The sequence below is a fragment of the Macaca thibetana genome, chromosome 6 (genome assembly GCF_024542745.1).
Source record: "Macaca thibetana thibetana isolate TM-01 chromosome 6, ASM2454274v1, whole genome shotgun sequence".
Taxonomy (NCBI): domain Eukaryota; kingdom Metazoa; phylum Chordata; class Mammalia; order Primates; family Cercopithecidae; genus Macaca; species Macaca thibetana.
The window spans coordinates 13,690,055-13,709,592 of NC_065583.1; the positions used below are offsets into that span (position 1 = coordinate 13,690,055).

A 19,538-nucleotide genomic window follows, 5' to 3' on the forward strand; every position below is an offset into this window, starting at 1 on the left:
TGGAGGACTCATTGATTACCACGTTACATATTGGTCCCTATAGCACGGGCTGTGTATGATCATAAAAATCTACACAGCTTTCCCTGCTCAAAAAAGAAATAGTCCTTTTAGTTCTTATATTGATCATTTTAGGCTATAAAGATGGGATTGCAAATCAGTTTCATCCTGAGAGTCAACAATGGTCGATTGGTAGTGGCTGCCTTGAGAGTTATATGGGAGCTATGTGTGCACTGGGCTCAGTAAGGAAAAGTGCTGCCATTGATTAGCAATGTCTGCTATGAGCTAAAGGTAAAGAAATTGTAGCCTGACTACTTTGCATTTGCCAATGGTTTTTTTTTTTAGTTTTAAGTTCTTCCAATTGAATTTTCTAGATGAATTGCCTTTCCAACACATTTCAAAGTCAGCTTTGACTGGATATATGCATGTTTTGAGTTTTTTCCTAATGTACCTTATGTTCTTCCTGGATTTGAGGGCAAACGAGGCAGGAAAAACCAACTTGTTTTTTTCACAGGATATACAATTCTTATTGGAAAAGAAAACCAAACTAGGTAGGTGTTAATTTACCCCAGGTGTTATGTATAATAATAGAACTTCTACCAGAACAAATTAAGGGAAGAATGAGAGAAAAAATAATGAAATCCATAATGTAATCCAATCTCTTCATTTCCAAGGCTGTGAATAATCTCACTTTCATAGCGCCAAGGACTTCCCAAGGAACTTAGTACAGGGAAGCCACAGAGAAACATCTGCTGAATTTTGGTTTATGTTACATTATTCTTTCATATATAGTGAGATGTCTCCCAGTGATATTTTAACAAATTAATCCAATAAGCAGAACATCTGAACAGAAAGTACCAATGATTAACCGCTAAACCTATTTAAGCTGTTTTCATCAGGTTGGGATATTAGCATTTATTTTTTGGAGATAAAATTCACAGGACACTGTGAATAACTGTAAGGTAGCTTTTGTGATTTTACAATGCCGTGGTTTGAGTGTATTCACTACGTTGGGTAAACCATCACCTCATTTCAGGCCATTACTATCACCACCCCCAAAAACCCCATGGCAGTCAGCCCCAATTCCCAGTTCCTGGCAACCACTAACCTCCTTTCTGTTTCTATATATTTGCTTATTCTGGACAATACACATAAATGGAATCATGCAATATGTGGCCTTTGGTATTGGCTTCTTTCACTTTGCATAGTGTTTCATCCATGTTGTGGCATATAACAATACTCCATTCCTTTCTATATCTGACTAATTTTCCATTGTGCGGCTATATCACATTCTGTTTAGTCATTCACCAGTTGGACATTTGGGTTGTTTCCATTCTTTGGTTATCATAAATAAGACTATGATGAACATCGATATATACATTTTTGTAAGAAGATGGTGTTTTCAATTTTCTCTGGGTATACACCTAGAAGTCAAATTGCTCAATCATATGGTAATTCTATGTTTAACTTTGTGAAAAACTCTTTTCCACAACAGCTGCACCATTTCTCATTCCCACCAGTAATGTACAAGGGTTCTCATTTCTCCACATTCTCGCCAACATTTTTATTATCCATCTTTTAATTATAGGCATTGTAGTGGGTGTGAAGTGGCATATATATATATATATATATACACACACACACATATATATAAATATATATGCATATACACACACATATATAATTTAAAAAAAATGCTTGATTACATCAAACATGGTCATACCTGGGCATGAGATGGTGGAAGTCCTCTTCTTATGTAAACACCAAAGAGAGCATCCTTCCCGAGGGAGATGTTGAACTTTAAGAACTGGGGCTGACTGATGTGAATTTGTGACCTCCAAAACACCCCCGGTGGGACTTCTTGTGTTACCCGCCGACCCACTTCTGCTTCACCACTGTCTATGCTGCTGTTTTTCAATGACCAGGGCACTGAAAAAAAAAAGAAAAAAAAAAAGGAATAAATACCAGTCAGTGACGTGTATACATTAGTTCGCTCTGTATTTCTGTTTAATTACATGCCAGGTTTTTTTTTTTTTTTTTTTTTTTTTTTTTTTTGCTGTTTTAATATTAAGATTAAACTCATGGCAAGTTTCTTTTTAAGTTACAGCTAAAACATTTAGGTTTCAAATAACAAAGCTATAAATACACACCCCAGGGCATCTGAAATCTTGGCACAATGCTTTCTAAAATTATGTGATTACTCTTTACTGATCAAATATAATCAGATCTGGAGCCTGATAAATACATGTAAAGCTTCCAACTATCCCAAATGTGACTGGGATGTAAAAATTACCAACAGGGGAGGGGAGGGTGATGTTAATTTGGCACCAAATTTAATTCTTGTAGCCTTTCATTATTCTTTCTAGACACAAATACACTCTGACATTTTCAACAAAAATCAGCCCAGAAAAAATAAAACAACTCAGTAGAAAATGAAGATTTGAAACTCAAGCAGATCTTGAGTTAGAGGGAGAAGTCTAAGAACCGCAGGGAAACAGCATCTCTCCTTCATTGATATTAATGCATCTCTGTTGCATTATTTAAAATTGCTTATGTTGAAAATATTGGTTGCCCACACTCAGCATCCTTCAGAACTTTAATAATTGGAATTCCAAAAATATCTATTTTTAAAGTGGAGTTCTTAAAAACAATGAACCAGTCAGCACATCCTATATTCCACATGTGGTTTCTCTTGCAATCACAGGATTAAGGAAAAGCTGAGCGTGACTAGCAGTTGCTCAAGAAAAGCAAGTTAATCAATCGCTGACAGCTTAATTTTCCTTATCTCTAAAATGGGGAAAAAAAATCTCATAGTATAAAAGTCATTTGTGATTCCTTCAAATTGATTCTGAACTTGGTAAGAAATATAAAATAGTATTCTTCTCCATTCCTAAGAACTTCTGAGCCAACTGAAATCAAACAGAAAGAACTGAAGTCATTTTTGTTTTGAGGGGAGTCTTTTCATTTCTGGAACCCCAATCACTTTGGTGACCTTGTAGATTCAAAAATTTCTTCAGCTTGATGGGCCCAGGATGCTCCCCTCGACATTCTGTGAAGGACTAACTCTTCTAAAAATATTTATCTGTCATTTGGCCACCAGATATTGCAAAGGTTTCAGATAATCTGGAGAAATGATAAAATTGCTAAAGACTGGCCTAAATGGTGAGTGAACCTGTCTGACTCTGTCTCTTGGTCCCAGTTTCTCTATGTGTAAAATGGAGAGATGACACTTTTGGTTCTCTGAAGGTCTTTCATGTCTAAATTATAAAAGAAAACCACAGAGTGATTTGAAGATATAAAGTTTTTCCCTCTTATTTTCTTTAACATATGAGGTGATTGTTTTTTATGCAGCTCAATACAAAGCCAGCAGGGACTTAAAATAAAGCAAGAGAAACACTGGTTTGGATCTTAAGAATAACCCTTTGACCTCTAGGAAAATAAAAGTAGGGAATGAGGTCTGAAAGGGAGTTTGGAAGCTGCCTTCACATCTCATCTTTAAAAAGAAAATGAACAGCCAGAAGCCCTGAGTGGTTCAGACCTTCAGATGGGGACTAGATGGTTTATTTATCAAACATTCTGAACTTCTGTTTTGTTTTGTTTGTTTTTTGAGACAGGATCTCGCTCTGCTGCCTAGGCTGGAGTGCAGTGGCACGATCTCAGCTCACTGCAGCCTTGACCTCCTGGGCTCAAATGATCCTCCTGCCTCAGCCCCCTCAAAGTAGCTGGGACTATAGGCATGGACCACCATGCCTGTCAGCTTAATTTTTTTTCCTTTTTTCTTTTTCCTTGTAGAGACAAGGTCTCACTATATTGCCCAGGCACTGGTCTCAAACTCTTGGGCTCAAGTGATTCTTCAGCTTTGGCCTCCTAAAATGCGGAGATTACCTCTGTGAGCCACCACATCCAGCAGGAACTTTTAAATGTTGGCTAACCTTTCTAATGGATACTGATTACTTACCTGCAGGGGGAGGAATATGGCATCGTGTTTAAGAGCGGAGACTCTGGGCTGAGATTGCCATGGTTCAAATCCTAACTTTGATACCGGCTAAGTGTATCTTGCTGTGCTTCAGTGTCCTCACGTGTATAGATGGGACACAATTTATTTCACAGGATTGTTATAAGGTTTTACTGAGTTTAGGCTGTGTAAAGTTCTTAGAATAATTTCTGGCACAAAATAAGTATTGTTACCTGTAAAGTCCTAAGCCTAAACTGGGTGTTGTTTATTTGGGGGTTTTGCTGAAATAATGGCATGTCCAGGGCGAAACACTTGTTATCACAACAAGTTGAGCAGGAGCTCTCATTAGTATACACTGGAAACTAAATTTTACTTTAAAATGCTGCATTTGACACCCCTTCCTTGGGGAAGGGATATAATAAAAAGGAGCTGGTAAGGAAGGGACATAGTAAGAGAGCCGCCTGCAGAAGAAGAGTGTATGGGTCTCTGCTAGGTACCAAAAGAAACCCCAGCAATCAGCATGGCAACAAGTTAAAGAAATGCTTTATAAATACAAAAAGAAAACTTTAAAAACATGATTCATCTTTAACTTAATAAGCTGGGCTTTCCTTTATGTCTGTTGGGCTTTCCGGCATTGCTGGTTAATGACAGGATCTGAAAAAGAGGCAGGAAATCAGCACCCACGAGTGTTCTAATCTACTGTGGAAACCTAAATGGATCATGATGTCAAGCCAGATGCAGATGCTGGAGATGTGCAAGGGAGCTTGTCTCCAGAGAGCAGCTGTTCTGGAAAATTCAGACAAGGAGCCCCAAAGCTTCGGTTCTTATAGCAGTGAGGTCCTCTTCCTTTACTACACCCTAGCTTCAGGACACTGAGTAAATTAGCTCCCACTACCAGCCAGCACAGGCTACTTCTCAGTAGTCACAGTGCCCCCTAGGGTTTTAGATCCTCCCTTCCTCATCCCACTCACTAAATAAAGGAGTGCACCTCGGGGATGACAGAAGTCAGAAGTCAGAAGCAGACAGAACTGGGTTTGAATCCTGGCTCTGCTTCTTTCATGTTGTGTGACCTCTAGCAATTTGCTTAAACTCTCTGGATTTCCAGTAGCTTTTTCTGTAAAATGGGAACAATAGTTCTAACTGCCTTAGAGGGTGTGACAAGTAGAAGTACACAAAAGAGAGATTAGTATAGTGCCCAGCATGAAATAATAGTGCAATAATTGCTAAGTTCTTACATGGAATGAAAAAAAGGATGCAAAACTATGTGGGAAAGCATGTGGCTTTCTTTGCAGAGTAAGGAATTCTCTAAAAGACAAAAAAGAGTGTGTGCACATGTAATATACATGAATGTCTATGTGTCTATTTGTATATATCTAGCTCTCTATCAAGAGTCTAATTCTTCTGGAATAGACTCATTTATGGGAACAAGCTTAAAACTGGGAGTCATGGCCTGGTTCAGGTCAAGTGCACCTTCACACTAAAGCTGTACGTTCCTTTACAACACCACCCCAACCACTCTCCTCAGCCAGACAAATTGTTTTCTTTGTGTTTCTATAGCAATTACGCTTTTCTGCTGCCCACAGCGCTGTTGTTAGGTATTGTACTTGATTTTGCATGCCTGCCTAAGTCTCTGTCTCTGGATACTGTGCTCCCTGAGGTCAGGCAGAGATGCAGATTCATCTCTAGGTTCTCTAAGCTTTGCACCTGGCAACTGTAAGTGATCTATAAATGCTTATTGAACGGAATCAAACTATACAAACCCATCTGGTGGGGTATTGTAACCAAACCCCTGTGATGACAGGGTAAAGTGAGAGCCTTAACAAAGATTTACTTTGAAAATCTACATGCGTAAGGAAAATGGATATGCTGTCATCAAGAATAGGCCAAGGGATACATCCTGTCATGCATGACTCAGCAAGTTTGGAGCACAGGCGCACAGCTCCACTTATTATGTAATCATGCCACATGAGGGGCATTAGGTAACCACTCACGTGAGCTCATGCTTGGCTGGGAGCTACTGCTGCCTGTAAAAGGTACAACTACCCTGCTGATGCTGTACATACAGCTTGCACCCAGGCTCGCACCCAGACTCACTCGTGCCTGGAGAGAGAGAGTAAAGCCGTGTTGAAACTGTCTATGATTCTTCGAGTGCTCTTCCAGCTACCCACCACTCTCCCATTGACTCCCTTCAGACCTCATTTAGAACCTGACTACATGTAAACTGAATTTTATTTATTAAATAAAATAACCTTTTGGAAGCTCTATATGAAATTTACTATTGAAAGAACTTTTCTTGTGGATCCTTTTGAAGAGTCATGAGTAAATGCTTAATTTGCCTTTTGTGTAAAATCTTACAACAAACAAACAGACTGGGAGAGGTGTGATGCAGGGAGAAAATCCTTAGATTAAGAACCAAAAGTCAAGAGTCCTAGTCATGACTTAATGACTTTGAAATGTTTGTGGAAGGAACAGGTGTAAATGAACGATTCTGTTGAAGTTCCATCCTTGTTACTAAGCATCTAGCTAGTTTTAGGCAGGTGTATTACTCAAAGTCTCAATGTCCATATCTATATAAGAGTGGCTTGGACCCAAAGATATCTTAAATGGCATTCCTCATTAGCCTATTGTGGTCTCTAGAGTGGGTCAGGAGGATCACTGCTGGGTATATGCTATGAAGAAGTGTGAGTGTGTGTGTGTGTGTGTGCGCGCGCGCGTGGCGAGGGGACAGGGTAGGGGTTTGGCAGGAGGGAGGAGGAATTATTAGAAAGCTTTTAGGCTTTGTTGATTAACAGGTGACTTCACTTTCACAAGCTTGATTTATTTAACAGAAGATATCCATATTGTTAAACAAGCTAGTGTTTGCTTTCAAATTAAGTTCTTCAGGTGTGTAACTGAATTACACTTTTGCAAAGAGGGGTTTTCACTTTTTACTCAAATATATGTACATATATATATTTTTACATGAAGTCTTTCTTTCTCTCTCTCTATATATACAGTCATGAGTCACTTAACAACAGGGATACATTCTGAGGAGTACATTCTTAGGCAATTTCATAGTTGTGTAAGTATACTCACACAAACCTAGATGATGTAGCTTATTACATACGTAGGCTATATGGTATAGCCTACTGCTCCTAGGTTATAAACGTGTACAGCATGTTACTATACTGAATACTGCAGGCAACTGTAACTCAGTGGTACTTGTGTATCTAAACATAGAAAAGACAGTAAAAAATATGGTATGAGAGATAAAAAAAAGAATGGTACACCTGTATAGGACACATACCATGAATGGAATTTGCAGGACTGGAAGTTGCTTTGGTTAAGTCAGTGAGTGAGTGGTGAGTGAATGTGAAGGGCTAGGACATTACTGTACACTACTTTTGACCTTGTAAATACTATAGACTTAGGCTACACTAAATTAATAAAAAAGTAACTATACTATAACATTATGACAGCTAAGATGTTGCTAGGTGATAGGAATTTTTTAGCCCCATTATAATCTTATGGGACCAGTGCTGAATGTGTGGCCAGTCGTTGACTGAAACACTGTTTTGCCATGCATGACTATAATCTACAGGTCTTATTCAAATTTGTCAGTTGTTACAGAAATATTCATGATAGCAAAAGAAAAGTTTTTAAATATACTTTTAAAAAATCTTGAAAATGAGTGTGTATAATTTTTGTAATTTTAAAAACAATGAAAAAGAGAAAAATGTACAAATACTTCCTCCAAAGAGATAAAAAGAAAAGGTGTTTTTCTGTAAATTGCTACAGCCAGTATGGGGAACCATCTCAGTGACTGTATTCCTGGAGGTCAAATTTCTGGGCTGATGTCCAGGAGGATGGATCTCTGTTGTTCTCTAAGGTCAAAGAGAGCAGCATCAAAGCCATGCTGAGTCCCATGAAGGAGGACTTGAAGCTGGGCTTCCCTGAGTCACACCAGCTGTTCCAGGACCACCAATATGGTGAGTCCCTCACCTGACACCACTGAGAGGCAGGCAACAAGGAAACAAAGTAGTTAAGATTTCTATCTTTATCTTCAAATGTCTAATGCTTAGCTAGACATTTTAAGGTCTAGCTGAATATCCTCCTATTGAAAAGTTCTGAGGCCTTAATGCCCCATGGAGCTAGTCAGCCTTAATTGCCCCATGGAGCTAGTCAGCCTGGGTTTGAATCCCAGCTCTGACAGCTACCAGCTGTGTGCCTTTGGGCTAATCACCAGCCCTCTCTGAGTCCGTCTACTCATCTGTATGTTGGGGTGCTTCTGCATGTTGTACCTAACTTGTAGGTACTTCTGCATCTTTCTATCCTGTCTGTTGCGGTGCTACCTAAAAACAGGTGTAACTACTTTTTTTTCGGATGGGTGGGGGGTAAATTTGTGATGGCGTAATAAAAAACATAGGCTGCCTACTGTAGGCACTATTGATGAAAGAGGGACAATGGGTGGAGTGGGCCTTAATAAAACTGGCAGTCATTTTCCAGAGCAGCTGAAATCAATATACAGTGAGTGGCTGGTACGTCTGCAGACTGGGAGGGGCAGACAACAGGTCACATGTATTAAGATACGATGATCAGAGAAAACTGCATCACCAGCGCATTCTCTGCAAATTGCTGCTGTTGGTGTGTGGTCTAGCTGCTTCTCACATGGGCAACCCTGTGCAGTCTGCTTTATTGAAAAGCAACCAGATTTTATTTACTTAACAATGATTAAGAAATGTCCTAAGCAATGTTGGGTGGGCCATACATTCATACTTCCATGCAATAAATATTTATCAAGCATTGACTATAATAATAGGTATTCTTTGGTCAACATCAGAGTTGGGGTGTATGTTGTATTTCCATTATCTCTTATCTAGGCAGCCTGTTGTCCAGGGTCCTGTGAATACACTTTGAGATTGAATTAGGGGCATCAAGAGAAGAGGCATTAAACAGCATCCTGTAATCATTCTGTGAGATCTCACTGGTATCCTTGGGTTCTAGGCAATGACTGGGCCTGGCATCCTGGCATGCAGGACGCAGTCCAGTTCATGTCTCCCAGAGCTGGGGCTTCCATGGCAAATCTTTCAGTCTATCCAAGAGCTGCACAATGAAAAGTGTAGATGATGATCATTTTGCCCTAAGAAGCATGTGCGTAAGATACAATGGTTCTGGCTAGTTCATCTTTGGCTTAGAGATGAGATTTCTGGGTTTTTAGAGGCAACATTCTAGATCAATTTTACAGGATAGTCCAACTCTATAACTCCACGGAAGATTGCTCATGTAAATGTGAAACTATTACCTATATCTGAAACATGTAACTAAAATTTCAACCAGTGAAATAAGACTGATGTTGAGCAAAACGACAGCCTTCCATAGCCACATTAGGAGCTAATCATTTCAGAAAATGTTGCCATAATTCATTTACAGAAACAGCGAAACTATTCCCCAAACAAGTGATAAAGGGAATGGACTTATAGTCATACCAGGGAAATGAAGCCGCATATTAATACTTCCTAACTTAACCGAACTCCGGAGGCACCTCGGCATAAATCTGCCTTGCAGATTATTCTGCCTCACATATTTTTATCTATTGCAAATAAAATTGAATTCAGAATATTGCTACAGTCATTACACCTCGTTTCCATTTATTTGGGAATCAGGACAACCATCTGAGGGTTCCGTTTAACCAACAGATAAGTGAAAAGATTCTTCCAAGGACCTTAGATTCACTGCCCAAGAATACAGCTCATCCGAGACATCAGCAACCCATCAGCCTTCACCCTGCTGCTGGCTGGCTATACTTCAGGAATGTAATTCCATCCTGAAAGTCACTGCTTCTGTGATGGTGTTCACAACATCACACAATAATGACTTTTAGAAAATGTTTAGCTCTTGGGACTACATGTGGCTTTTACATCTTTTGAAATTTCAATTCATTGCATTAGATAAAAATAGTCAACTCTTTGCCGCTGGGAATGTTAACAAGTATTTACACCTATGACTCTCCAGGTGAACTTGCTCCTGCATTAATATTTAGTTTAGTTTACTGTTATTGACAGTAGCTAAAATTTATTGAGTGGCTGCTAATCACCATGTAATCTCCTGATACTCTTACAATTTTTCCTGTTTTTCAGATGAGAGAACTGAGGTTCATGGAAGATAAGTGACTTACTTAGGGTCATACAGCTTTTTACTGGTAGATCTGTAATCAAAACCCACAACTGACAGACACTAAAACCTATGTGGCTCACCCCTGTGCTGACTGCATTAAGGCCCACAGTCATCCCTTGGTATCCACAGGGTATGGATTCCAGGACGCCTGTGGATACCGAAATCTGTAAATGCTCAAGCCCCTTATATAAAATAGTGTAGTATTTTCACATAACCTATGTACATCCTCCTCTATAATTCAAATGATCTCTAGATTACTTATAATACCTAATACAATGTAAATGATATGTAAATAGTTCTTATACTATCATTTTTATTTGCATTTTTTGTATTATTATTATTCCAAATATTTTCAATCCGAGGTTGGTTGAATCTGTGGATACCTGTGGGTATGAAGGGCCAACTGTATATCAGAGGTATACCAGAGGTGCATACTTAGAGATCACAGACCAGCTATCTGGGTGTAGAAGTCAATTCAGAAAGAGAAGTGTGGCCAATGAAGATATGGGAAAATGGACGGAAAGGGAAATTGGATTTCATTATTAATGCCCATGTCAAGCCACCATGATGCTATGTACAACAGAAACTATACAATTTAGCATGGGGCTATGGATGGCAATCAAAAGCAAAAGTCCACCAGTATAAGTGCATGTAAGTTGTACCCATCCGCAACAATGGAGAACAGCATGGCCTCCTAAAGGAGGGGAGTTGTTGGGTTGGTAATTAGGATGTTGGTATATTTGCCAGTAGACGTGCAGTAATGGGGTGTTTGGCTCAAACATAATGACCCTTTGCCCTTCTGGGAACTTCACCGACTTTGGAAAAGCCCCATATAGGGAAGTGATCATTTCAAAACCCTGGGCTGTGTTCATTGAGAGGCTGATGAGAGCCAGCGGAAGAATTTACCAACCTCCCTGCTAATCTGGCTCCTAGTACCATGCATTAAGCCAACTAGTAAAAATCATTATGAAGTTTTTGCTGAAAGGGCAAGTGTAGAAAAACATGTTTCTAAACAGAATAACAGTCTTTGCCATTTTTTTCCAACTTGCATACCATCTGGAAATTCTAATTTTTTTTTTCAAAGGGTAGGAAGGAAATGTGCTCCAGGCACAAATAAATGTTTACAGCTGAGTTATAAACCGAGAATGGTAGGGCTTAAAACAGACAGGCTGGCAGTGATGGAACTCAAGCTGCAGTGAGACAAATAATGCAGTGTGCAGGGGGCCAACTTGGTGTACACATTGGCCCTTTGGAATAGGAAGACTTGCTTGCTGCTGACCTCATCAAGCCACTGTTGGGAAGAAATCCTCATCTGGGGCTTGGTTAATTCTTAGAAGGTAAAGGAAAAGGTGAAGTGGTATTGTCTATCTTGATATTTTGAAGGCAGTCTTCACCTTAGTTTTATTTTATATATATACACACACACATATATGTATGTGTGTATATGTGTATATATATATATTTTGATACGGAGTCTCGCTCTGTCACCTAGCCTGGAGTGCAGTGGCATGATCTCGGCTCACTGCAAGTTTCACCTCCTGGGTTCATGCCATTCTCCTGCCTCAGTCTCCTGACTCTCTCCTGGGTCTATAGGCACCTACCACCCGCCTGCTAATTTTTTATTTTTTATTTTTTATTTTTAGTAGAGATGGGGACTCACCATGTTAGCCAGAATGGTCTTGATCTCCTGAGCTCATGATCGGCTTCCCAAAGTGCTGGTATTACAGGCGTGAGCCATTGCACCCGGCCTATTTTTATATTTTTAAAAATAGAGACGAGGTCTCACTTTGTTGCCCAGGCTGGTCTCGACCTCCTGGCCTTAAGTGATCCTGTCACTTTAGCACCCCAAAGTGTTGGGATTACAGGCATGAGTCATTGCACCTGGTTGGTCTTCACCTTTGGAAAATATACCCTCTCAAAAGATGTGACAGGCCATGGAAACTTGTTAAATGGACCAGCTGAGAGATGTAAAGATGACATCAGTGACAACAACTAAGACTCGTGGATCATTTATTACATGCCTGATGCCACATGCAGTGTTTTACAAGGGTCACATCATTTATGATGGACAGCAAGCTTATGAGGGAGTTGCATTTCACAGATGAGGAATTGGAGGTTGGGAGAGAACAAATGACCCGCTTACAGTCATACAGTTGCTAAGTGATGGTGCTGGTGTTTTTATCCACCAGACCAGCTCCAAAATCCTATATTATAGAGCATCTTCCAATGCAAATTTACCAACAGTATATTATAACTAGGGCTTGGTCAGGAAGGAAGAAGTGATGTTTTGGGAGTTTGATCTTCCTCTTCTGGTCTCCTATAACTTGGATAGTTACAGGGAAAGTTCTAGAAAAGTGGAAATGGGATTGGGAATGATACAGAGTGGTCATCAAACTTTTTTTTTTTAAAGGGTCAGATGGTGAATATTTTAGGCTTTTTGGGCCATATAGTCTCTGTTGTACCCACTCAATTCCACCATTTTATTCTGAAAGTAGCCATAGACAACAGGTAGTAGTCATGGTGGTGCTCCATTAAAACTTGATTTATAAAAACAGGCAGCTGGCCAGATTTGGTCCATGAGATGTAGTTTGCTGACCCCTGATATAGAGGGCAACTTGAATCTAAAATGAGTGATAGGTTTTGAGAATGATCCATGCAGTTCTATACTTGAGAGTTTATTCTTTCTTAAAATCTGTGCACAAATTGGGTACGTATGATGTGCCCTTTAAAATCTCTTGTATACTTTTCCTGGGCCTGGCCAATCAAACTGAATTCCCTTATGTTATCTGACCAGGTCAGAATACTGTATTGAATCGTCTTTCTCAAGGCTTATCTAATCCCAGATCTACAGAGAAAGTTCTCCATGCCCTTGTAATGAAGATGTATGAGTTCATTCCTTTTAACATAGAAATACACACAAGATGGTGAGTGATTCTGGCAGACTGTGTGTTCCCTCTTCTTGATGTGAAAGCCAACAACCATTCATGTTAAGGTTTAATTGAAGGAGAGCAGAAGAAAGAAAAATAAGGCTCGAACAACAACAAATGGAAAAGGGAAAGGCAAAGACCAAAGAACGTACTCTCCCAACTAATTAATCAAGTGCTTTGTTTCCACTAACATATCAGAGTGTGTAGCCTGCCCTGTCTATTAGACTTGTTCCCAAACCTGAAGAATGTAAATACTCCTAAAGACCAGGTAATGAAATCTCTATCGATGTGCCATCTTAAATGGGACTCACATGCCTGTGTTTTGCTTACATTTTAATTTGCTTCTGCTGGATACTTATCCAGTAATTGCTTAATGAGATTATCCTCCTTGGCAATGTGTGGTGTATCTTGATTAAAACATTGGAGTGAAGGAATATCGTATACCAAAAAAAGGAGGGGGTGTTATTTAATTAACTTATTGCCAATATATCTTGATTGTCTCTTTGAAACACTGGAAAAGTAGTCAATTGGAATTGATTCAGGTTATCTAAATGTATAGAATTGGGGAGTGGGGAGCCGGGAGGTCACTGGGTGTACAAATTCAAACCTAAGGTCACTTTTGATCAAATAATTAGGCATGGGTGAGAAAATTGAAAACATTTTAGTCATTTTATAAGTCAGACCTTAAAACAACTTAAGAAGAGATCTGATCTCTTTTTAAGTTTCAAATTTTATTTCATCTCTAAGCAATTTTAAATTCTCACACTTTTTTCTTGAGTAGTCTATTGATAAAATTCACTGGACAATGATTTGGCAAACATTTTGTCTGTCTCTGCTGGGTACGGTGGCTCATGCCTGTAATCCTAGCACTTTGGGAGGCTGAGGCAGGAGGATTGCCTGAACTCAGGAGTTCGCAACCAGCGTGGGCAACACGATGAAACTCCATCTCCATTAAAATACAAAAAATTAGTCGGGCGTGGCAGCACGCACCTGTAGTCCCAGCCACTCTGGAGGCTGAGGCAGGAGAATCGCTTGAACTGGGGAGGCGGAGGTTGCAGTGAGTCAAGATTGCGTCACTGCGCTCCAGCCTGGGTGACAGAGTGAGACTCTGTCTCAAACAAAACAAAACAAAACAAAACAACAAAACAACATTTTGTCTGTCACATAACTTATTTGGAAAATATCTGAACTAGTAATGTTATATGACTTATACAACAACATTTTCAAAAGCATGTTGCACATAAGGGGAAAAATTCTGGTCTTTCCAAAGACACAATGGAAAGTGTTTCTTCATTTGTTAATTTAGAGACACATAACTCTTGTACTCTTAAGACTTGTTCTCTGGGTGTGCAATGCAAAAGCTGGTGGGGAGCAGAGGCAGAAATAGAGGCTTATCACAAATGGGAGGAGTGCTTGATCTTGACCTTAATTTATGGAGGCCAGTAGAGATAATAAATTCCCATTTATGAAGGACACTACTCAAAAAGCATTGGTATATAATTTCAGAATGCATACACATATAAACAATTTCTCTGTGCCCAATGATAGAATATGCATATTCATTTCACATGTGTATTCTGCATTCTTCTGAAGGGATGAGGTGCTGACTTGTAGATTAAAGGACATTTATGGATAAAACGTGATGGAGACCCCATAAAGCAGAGTTTCCAAGGGCAGGACTACTGTCATCTTGAAAGGAGATAATTCTTCATCACAGGGGGCTGTCCTGTGTATTATAGGTTGTTTAACAGCATCTCTGACCCCTATCCACTAGATGCCTGCCATGCTCCCTCCAACTGTGACAATCAAAATAGTCTTTAGACATTGCCAAATGTCCTCTAGGGGTGCAAAAATGCTATGGCTAAGAACCATTGCCCTAGAGAAAACTGAAGGAGCAGACAGTGTCAAGTACTGGAGGGGACCAGGTTTCAAATCTGAGGTCAATACATTTGGCTCTGGGCTTTTGGTCAGTTAAGGCAGAACATGGTCAGTTAAGGCAAAATATATTTTTCAGTTTTAGGTCTAGTTTAACTTACCCGATAATGGAAAGCATATAATTTCATCCTCAGATAAAACTTTTTCATGCTTACTTAAAGGTAATTTAGTGTTATGATTATGACAGATGAGTACAGCGATTCTTAAAGACTGGATAAAAAGACAAAAAAGTCATCCTCAAAGCATTAGGACAGCTCTGGGGAGAATAATTGAAGCAGCATTAGCATCTCAGGATGACTAATGTGCACCTCTGGGGGCAGATGATTTCTGGAATCTTCTCTGTGGAAAATGACTGCTTGAAGGAAAGCTCCAACCTCCTGCCCAAAGACACACAGGGCACAACTCGGAGTCCAAATTTGTACCTATTTGGGTAAGTTCCTCTAACCTTCTGGGCCCGAGCTTCTCAGAGACATTTTTCCTTCCTTTAAAGTTGTTAAAGTTACACAATGCTAAGCCTGGCATGCAATAGATGCCTAATAAATGCTGCTTCCTTTTCCTTCTTTGAAATATCCCTGTAGGGTGTTTCCAAAATGTGGGGGTCAAGTGGCTATAGATGCTAAAAGGCAGAATGGAAATTTGCATGTTGGAGAAATCCTTTCATACAATCTCTCCCTCGCGATTTCCATCCCGAATTGAGCATATCTCACTGCGTGCCAGCCTGGCTAACCATTCCATTGGCTGCTCTGTCTTACTTGCTCCAGTCTCCCCCACCCCCACCCCATGGTTCTGTTTTCTCTCCTTCTTAGCACCTTGTTAGCACTTTATTTATTTTTTTTTTCCTGCAAGGATACAGTTGCCTGATTTCTTCAATAAACATTTCTATTGTCCCCTTCACTGTTCTGAGAAGAGAAGCTTTGTTGCCCAGTTGTCAAAACTCCTTTCTATTCTCCCCCAAAGCAGAGCAGCTCTGAGCCTTTCTCTTTCATGCCAAGCCAGGCAGCTTCCTCCCCAGGGAGGCTGCATCTCTCCTCCTGGGAGAAAGACCCAGTCTGATGGCATGTGCTGCCTGCTGCTCTCTGCCTTCTGATTAGGCAGGACTTTCTCCTGCTGCTGCTGCTGCTGCCACTCCAGCTGCTGCTGTGGCTGCTGTTTCTGCACAGGCCTTGGGATGCTTTCAAGTAGCTCTGGACCATGCCAGTTACTGCAGATAGCATAGGTATGCACATTGCTCTGAGCAGGCACCACGCCAGCTCTGAGTGATCCAGCCAAACACAGCTAACAGACAGGAACAGCAAACAGCTTTTAACGGGGGCACCTATGAAAGGCAAAGATTTTTTCCCCCCTTTTCTTTTCCTTTTTGCATACCTTCCAAGATTTGGGTTAGAAAACCTGAACCAGCTGGCGAGAGCTCGGAATTTTCCTGTGACCTCAAGAGGGCAAGCAGCAGCTGTAACCTCACCTTTGCCTCCAGATGGCATTGTTGCCACATCATCGTTTCCTGGTAAGCCGGTCCTTATCCCATTGTTAAAGGTGTGCCCATCTGCAGGCTGGAGTTGCCAATTGAGTCCGAGCAGATGCATTGCTGCAGGAGAGACAAAGTAATGAAAATATGAATAGATAATTCAGCAATGCAAATGTCAAGGGGGAGGGCCAGGTGCCTTTTTCCAAGTGATTGCCTTTTAAGGAAGCTGTGTCAAAAATGGCTTGCCCCAGGCCGCAGGGATTAGCTAAACAGAGAAAGCAGAGATCCGAGTAGTTAGGTCTCCCCTTCTGGTGCTGCTGCTCCCAGTCTCAGGAGGGAGAGGATCCCTTACAGTGGGCAGAGGAGGGAGGAGAAAACACAGCCCAGATCTTCCAAATGGTGCCACAGTGGAAGCGAAAATAGCCCTTTCGAATCACAGTAAAGAGTGCTGCTCAACCACATCCATCCTTTTCTACACTCTGGACACAGTTGCTTTTAGACTGTTAGTCTAGGGGCATTGACAAGCATTGTTTTCCCCAAACTACACACTCACAAGTAAGTCAGCTTCAAAGGAGGCTACCCAAATAGTACCTGTTTGCTGGTACCTGTTCTGAACTATCAGTGCAGCCAGCAGCATCTATAGTGGTATTGGTCCACCTCCCTATTTCAAACTTTAGAATTTTTTTCCTTTCCACCTCTCTTCGTGATAAGTGGATACGTTTCAGCGCATTGTAGAAAAACCTTGGCGGATTGATGGTGGAATGGGGTCCTTTTCTGAAAACATTACTATTCCTTCTCTCTCTGTTGCTCTCACTTTAGCAGAGTATGGAATGAAACAGAGTTCTGAAGTACTGCCTGTTCTGTGCTAAGGAACTGAGCATGTCCGCAGACGTCTTGTCTCCCATGGGCACCCCAAGCCTCCAAACAAACTTCTGGTCTTCCTTGTCATCCTGCCTATGTCAACTCCCCACCATGAGTTTAGCAAACGTAACACAGCCCTATCCCTGATGGTTCTTGGTGAGTTGTTTCTACTGAGTGGAATGAAAAGCAAACCCTAAACACCTGTATTGTTTCAAAGCCCTTATCTAAGAGATGCTTCATTTGAGAATAAGCAAGGAATTTATTTCCCTGCATGTCTCTCATCCAAATGATGTCTGGCATTTCAACTGGACACAGGTTGACGCTGTTGCTGCATTCCTACCGCTGCGGGAGAGAAAGGGCTGTTGACAGGGAAAGGTTTGGAGTCTGATGTGGGGATGGGAGAAACAATTAACCGTAGGAAACACAATTAACAATGCTTAGGAAATTGTTCACACAGCAATTAATTCTGCATGTCTACCACCACTTAAAGTCAGACTGCATTCTATTAAGGTTAAAAACCTATCTTCAAACAATACAGCTCAGATTGATGGCCACAGATGAAGGTGGCAAGGTGTCTGCGTGTGTGTGTGTGTGTGTGTGTGTGTGTGCTTTTCACGTACACTCTTCTCCATCTAAGAGCCATGTTTTCTTTCCATATATTCCTCTAAAGTGAAAGGCCCACTGTTACAACTTCTTGAGATGATAAATAGTAATAAGAGTAAGTGACATTTACTGTACACTTTCCATCAAGGTAACACCTAATTTTCTCCTGCAGTTTATCCGTTATATGTAGGTCACTTACTTGAAGAGACCAGATTCCATTGCCTCCAATAATGACATATTTTCACTGTACAGAGGTCAGGAAATGAGAACTAATCGTGGTGGCTTCAAGATAACGATAGCTTCTGATTTGTAATTACCAGGTGAAGGGAGCCAAGGAATTAGCTATTTTAAAATAATGTTTTTTAAAAAACAATACTATTGGGTTATTGAAGCTCGCCTTGGGCCAGCTGCAGCTGCACTGGAGATGCGGTTCTTTCAAGGAGAGTCTCAAGACAGACACTGACAGGTACTGCAGGTGCCGCTGGAACCCAGGCCTAACAAAGCTTTGATTTCACATCTACAGAAGTAGCGGTGGGTCCCATCAGGCAAAGATGACAACCTCCCCAACACCCCATCTCAAACTCTTGTCAAAACTGCTCTGCTCTTATAGCACTCAATCTTGCCATTCCAAGGTGCAGAACATATTGCAACCGTCAGCTTTGGGAGAAAAGCAAGCAAACAATCCCCTAATGTTACTGAACAGGAAGAGACAACCCTGCGACCGTGTTTCCTCTGTTTCCAAAGATGCCTTCCCTCCTGCCTCCCCTCCCCACCTTTTTCTTTGTTTCGGGTTCCATAGCATCTTTTTATTTTTATTTTTTAAAAGTATCCTGAAAATAAGAAAACTACAGATGAGGTGAAAAGGGTTAGGGTCAGAGTACACCAGTAACTTCTCAGACAACTCCCAGGAGTGAGAAGAAGAATAAGAAAGTGAGATGGAGGTGGAGAAGGGGAAAAGCCAAATCTGCTGAATATGAGACCTGTCCTTCCAGAAGAAGCAACGCAACAAAAATGAAACTCAAGTTTGGGCATATTTTCTGTTGTTGAATTGAACATTAAGTAAATAAGTGAGAATTATATCGGGGGTATAACCACCTTCTCTTGTTTTTTGGGAGTGTCTGAAATAGGTTTTTGTTGGCCCCTTTTTTTTTTGATCAGCCATTCCTTCTCTCTCACTTGAGTAAGAAAGCGAGATGTTCTCTCTGGCCTGTGGGGAGGGACTAAAGTGTCCTTAGGATAAAGACTCCAGGGAGCTGTGAAGTAAATGAGTTTCCTGACTAATGAGAGCCCTATTTCTTATTCTGCTACTGATTTGCTCTATGGCTTGGGCTGAGAAATCAGTCTCTCAATCAATCTCTCCCTTTACCTTTTATAAAGGTTTCCCTGTACAGGTAGAATAATGGCTCCTTAAGGGCCAGAGAGAGGTTACACATCTGCAACCCCCAAAAGATCTGACAGTGTCTTGAATATAAATGGCACTCCATCAATATTTATTAGAATAGATAATGATACACGGGGGGCAGATTTGGGGCGTTGGATTGTAGGATGTTATATGCTTATAAATAAAAAAATACATAATCAGAGGCATAGAAGATAGGATAAAACAGTGCTGGTAGCAATATGGACTAGTTTGCAAATGGAAGGA

At 40.6% G+C, this 19,538-nt stretch overlaps 1 protein-coding gene across 6 annotated transcripts in view; it reads right to left on the reverse strand.

The window, feature by feature from the left end:
• The window catches only part of TENM2 (teneurin transmembrane protein 2), a 1,303,382-nt gene that overhangs the window by 202,032 nt on the left and 1,081,812 nt on the right, over nucleotides 1-19,538 (reverse strand). For all 6 annotated transcript variants that reach the window (XM_050794625.1, XM_050794624.1, XM_050794626.1 and 3 more), the window contains 2 exons: nucleotides 16,427-16,549; nucleotides 1,721-1,926 (listed from right to left, as the gene is read on the reverse strand). In XM_050794625.1, the coding sequence (XP_050650582.1) occupies nucleotides 1,721-1,926; nucleotides 16,427-16,549 (329 nt within the window). The remainder of the gene's footprint in view (nucleotides 1-1,720; nucleotides 1,927-16,426; nucleotides 16,550-19,538) is intronic.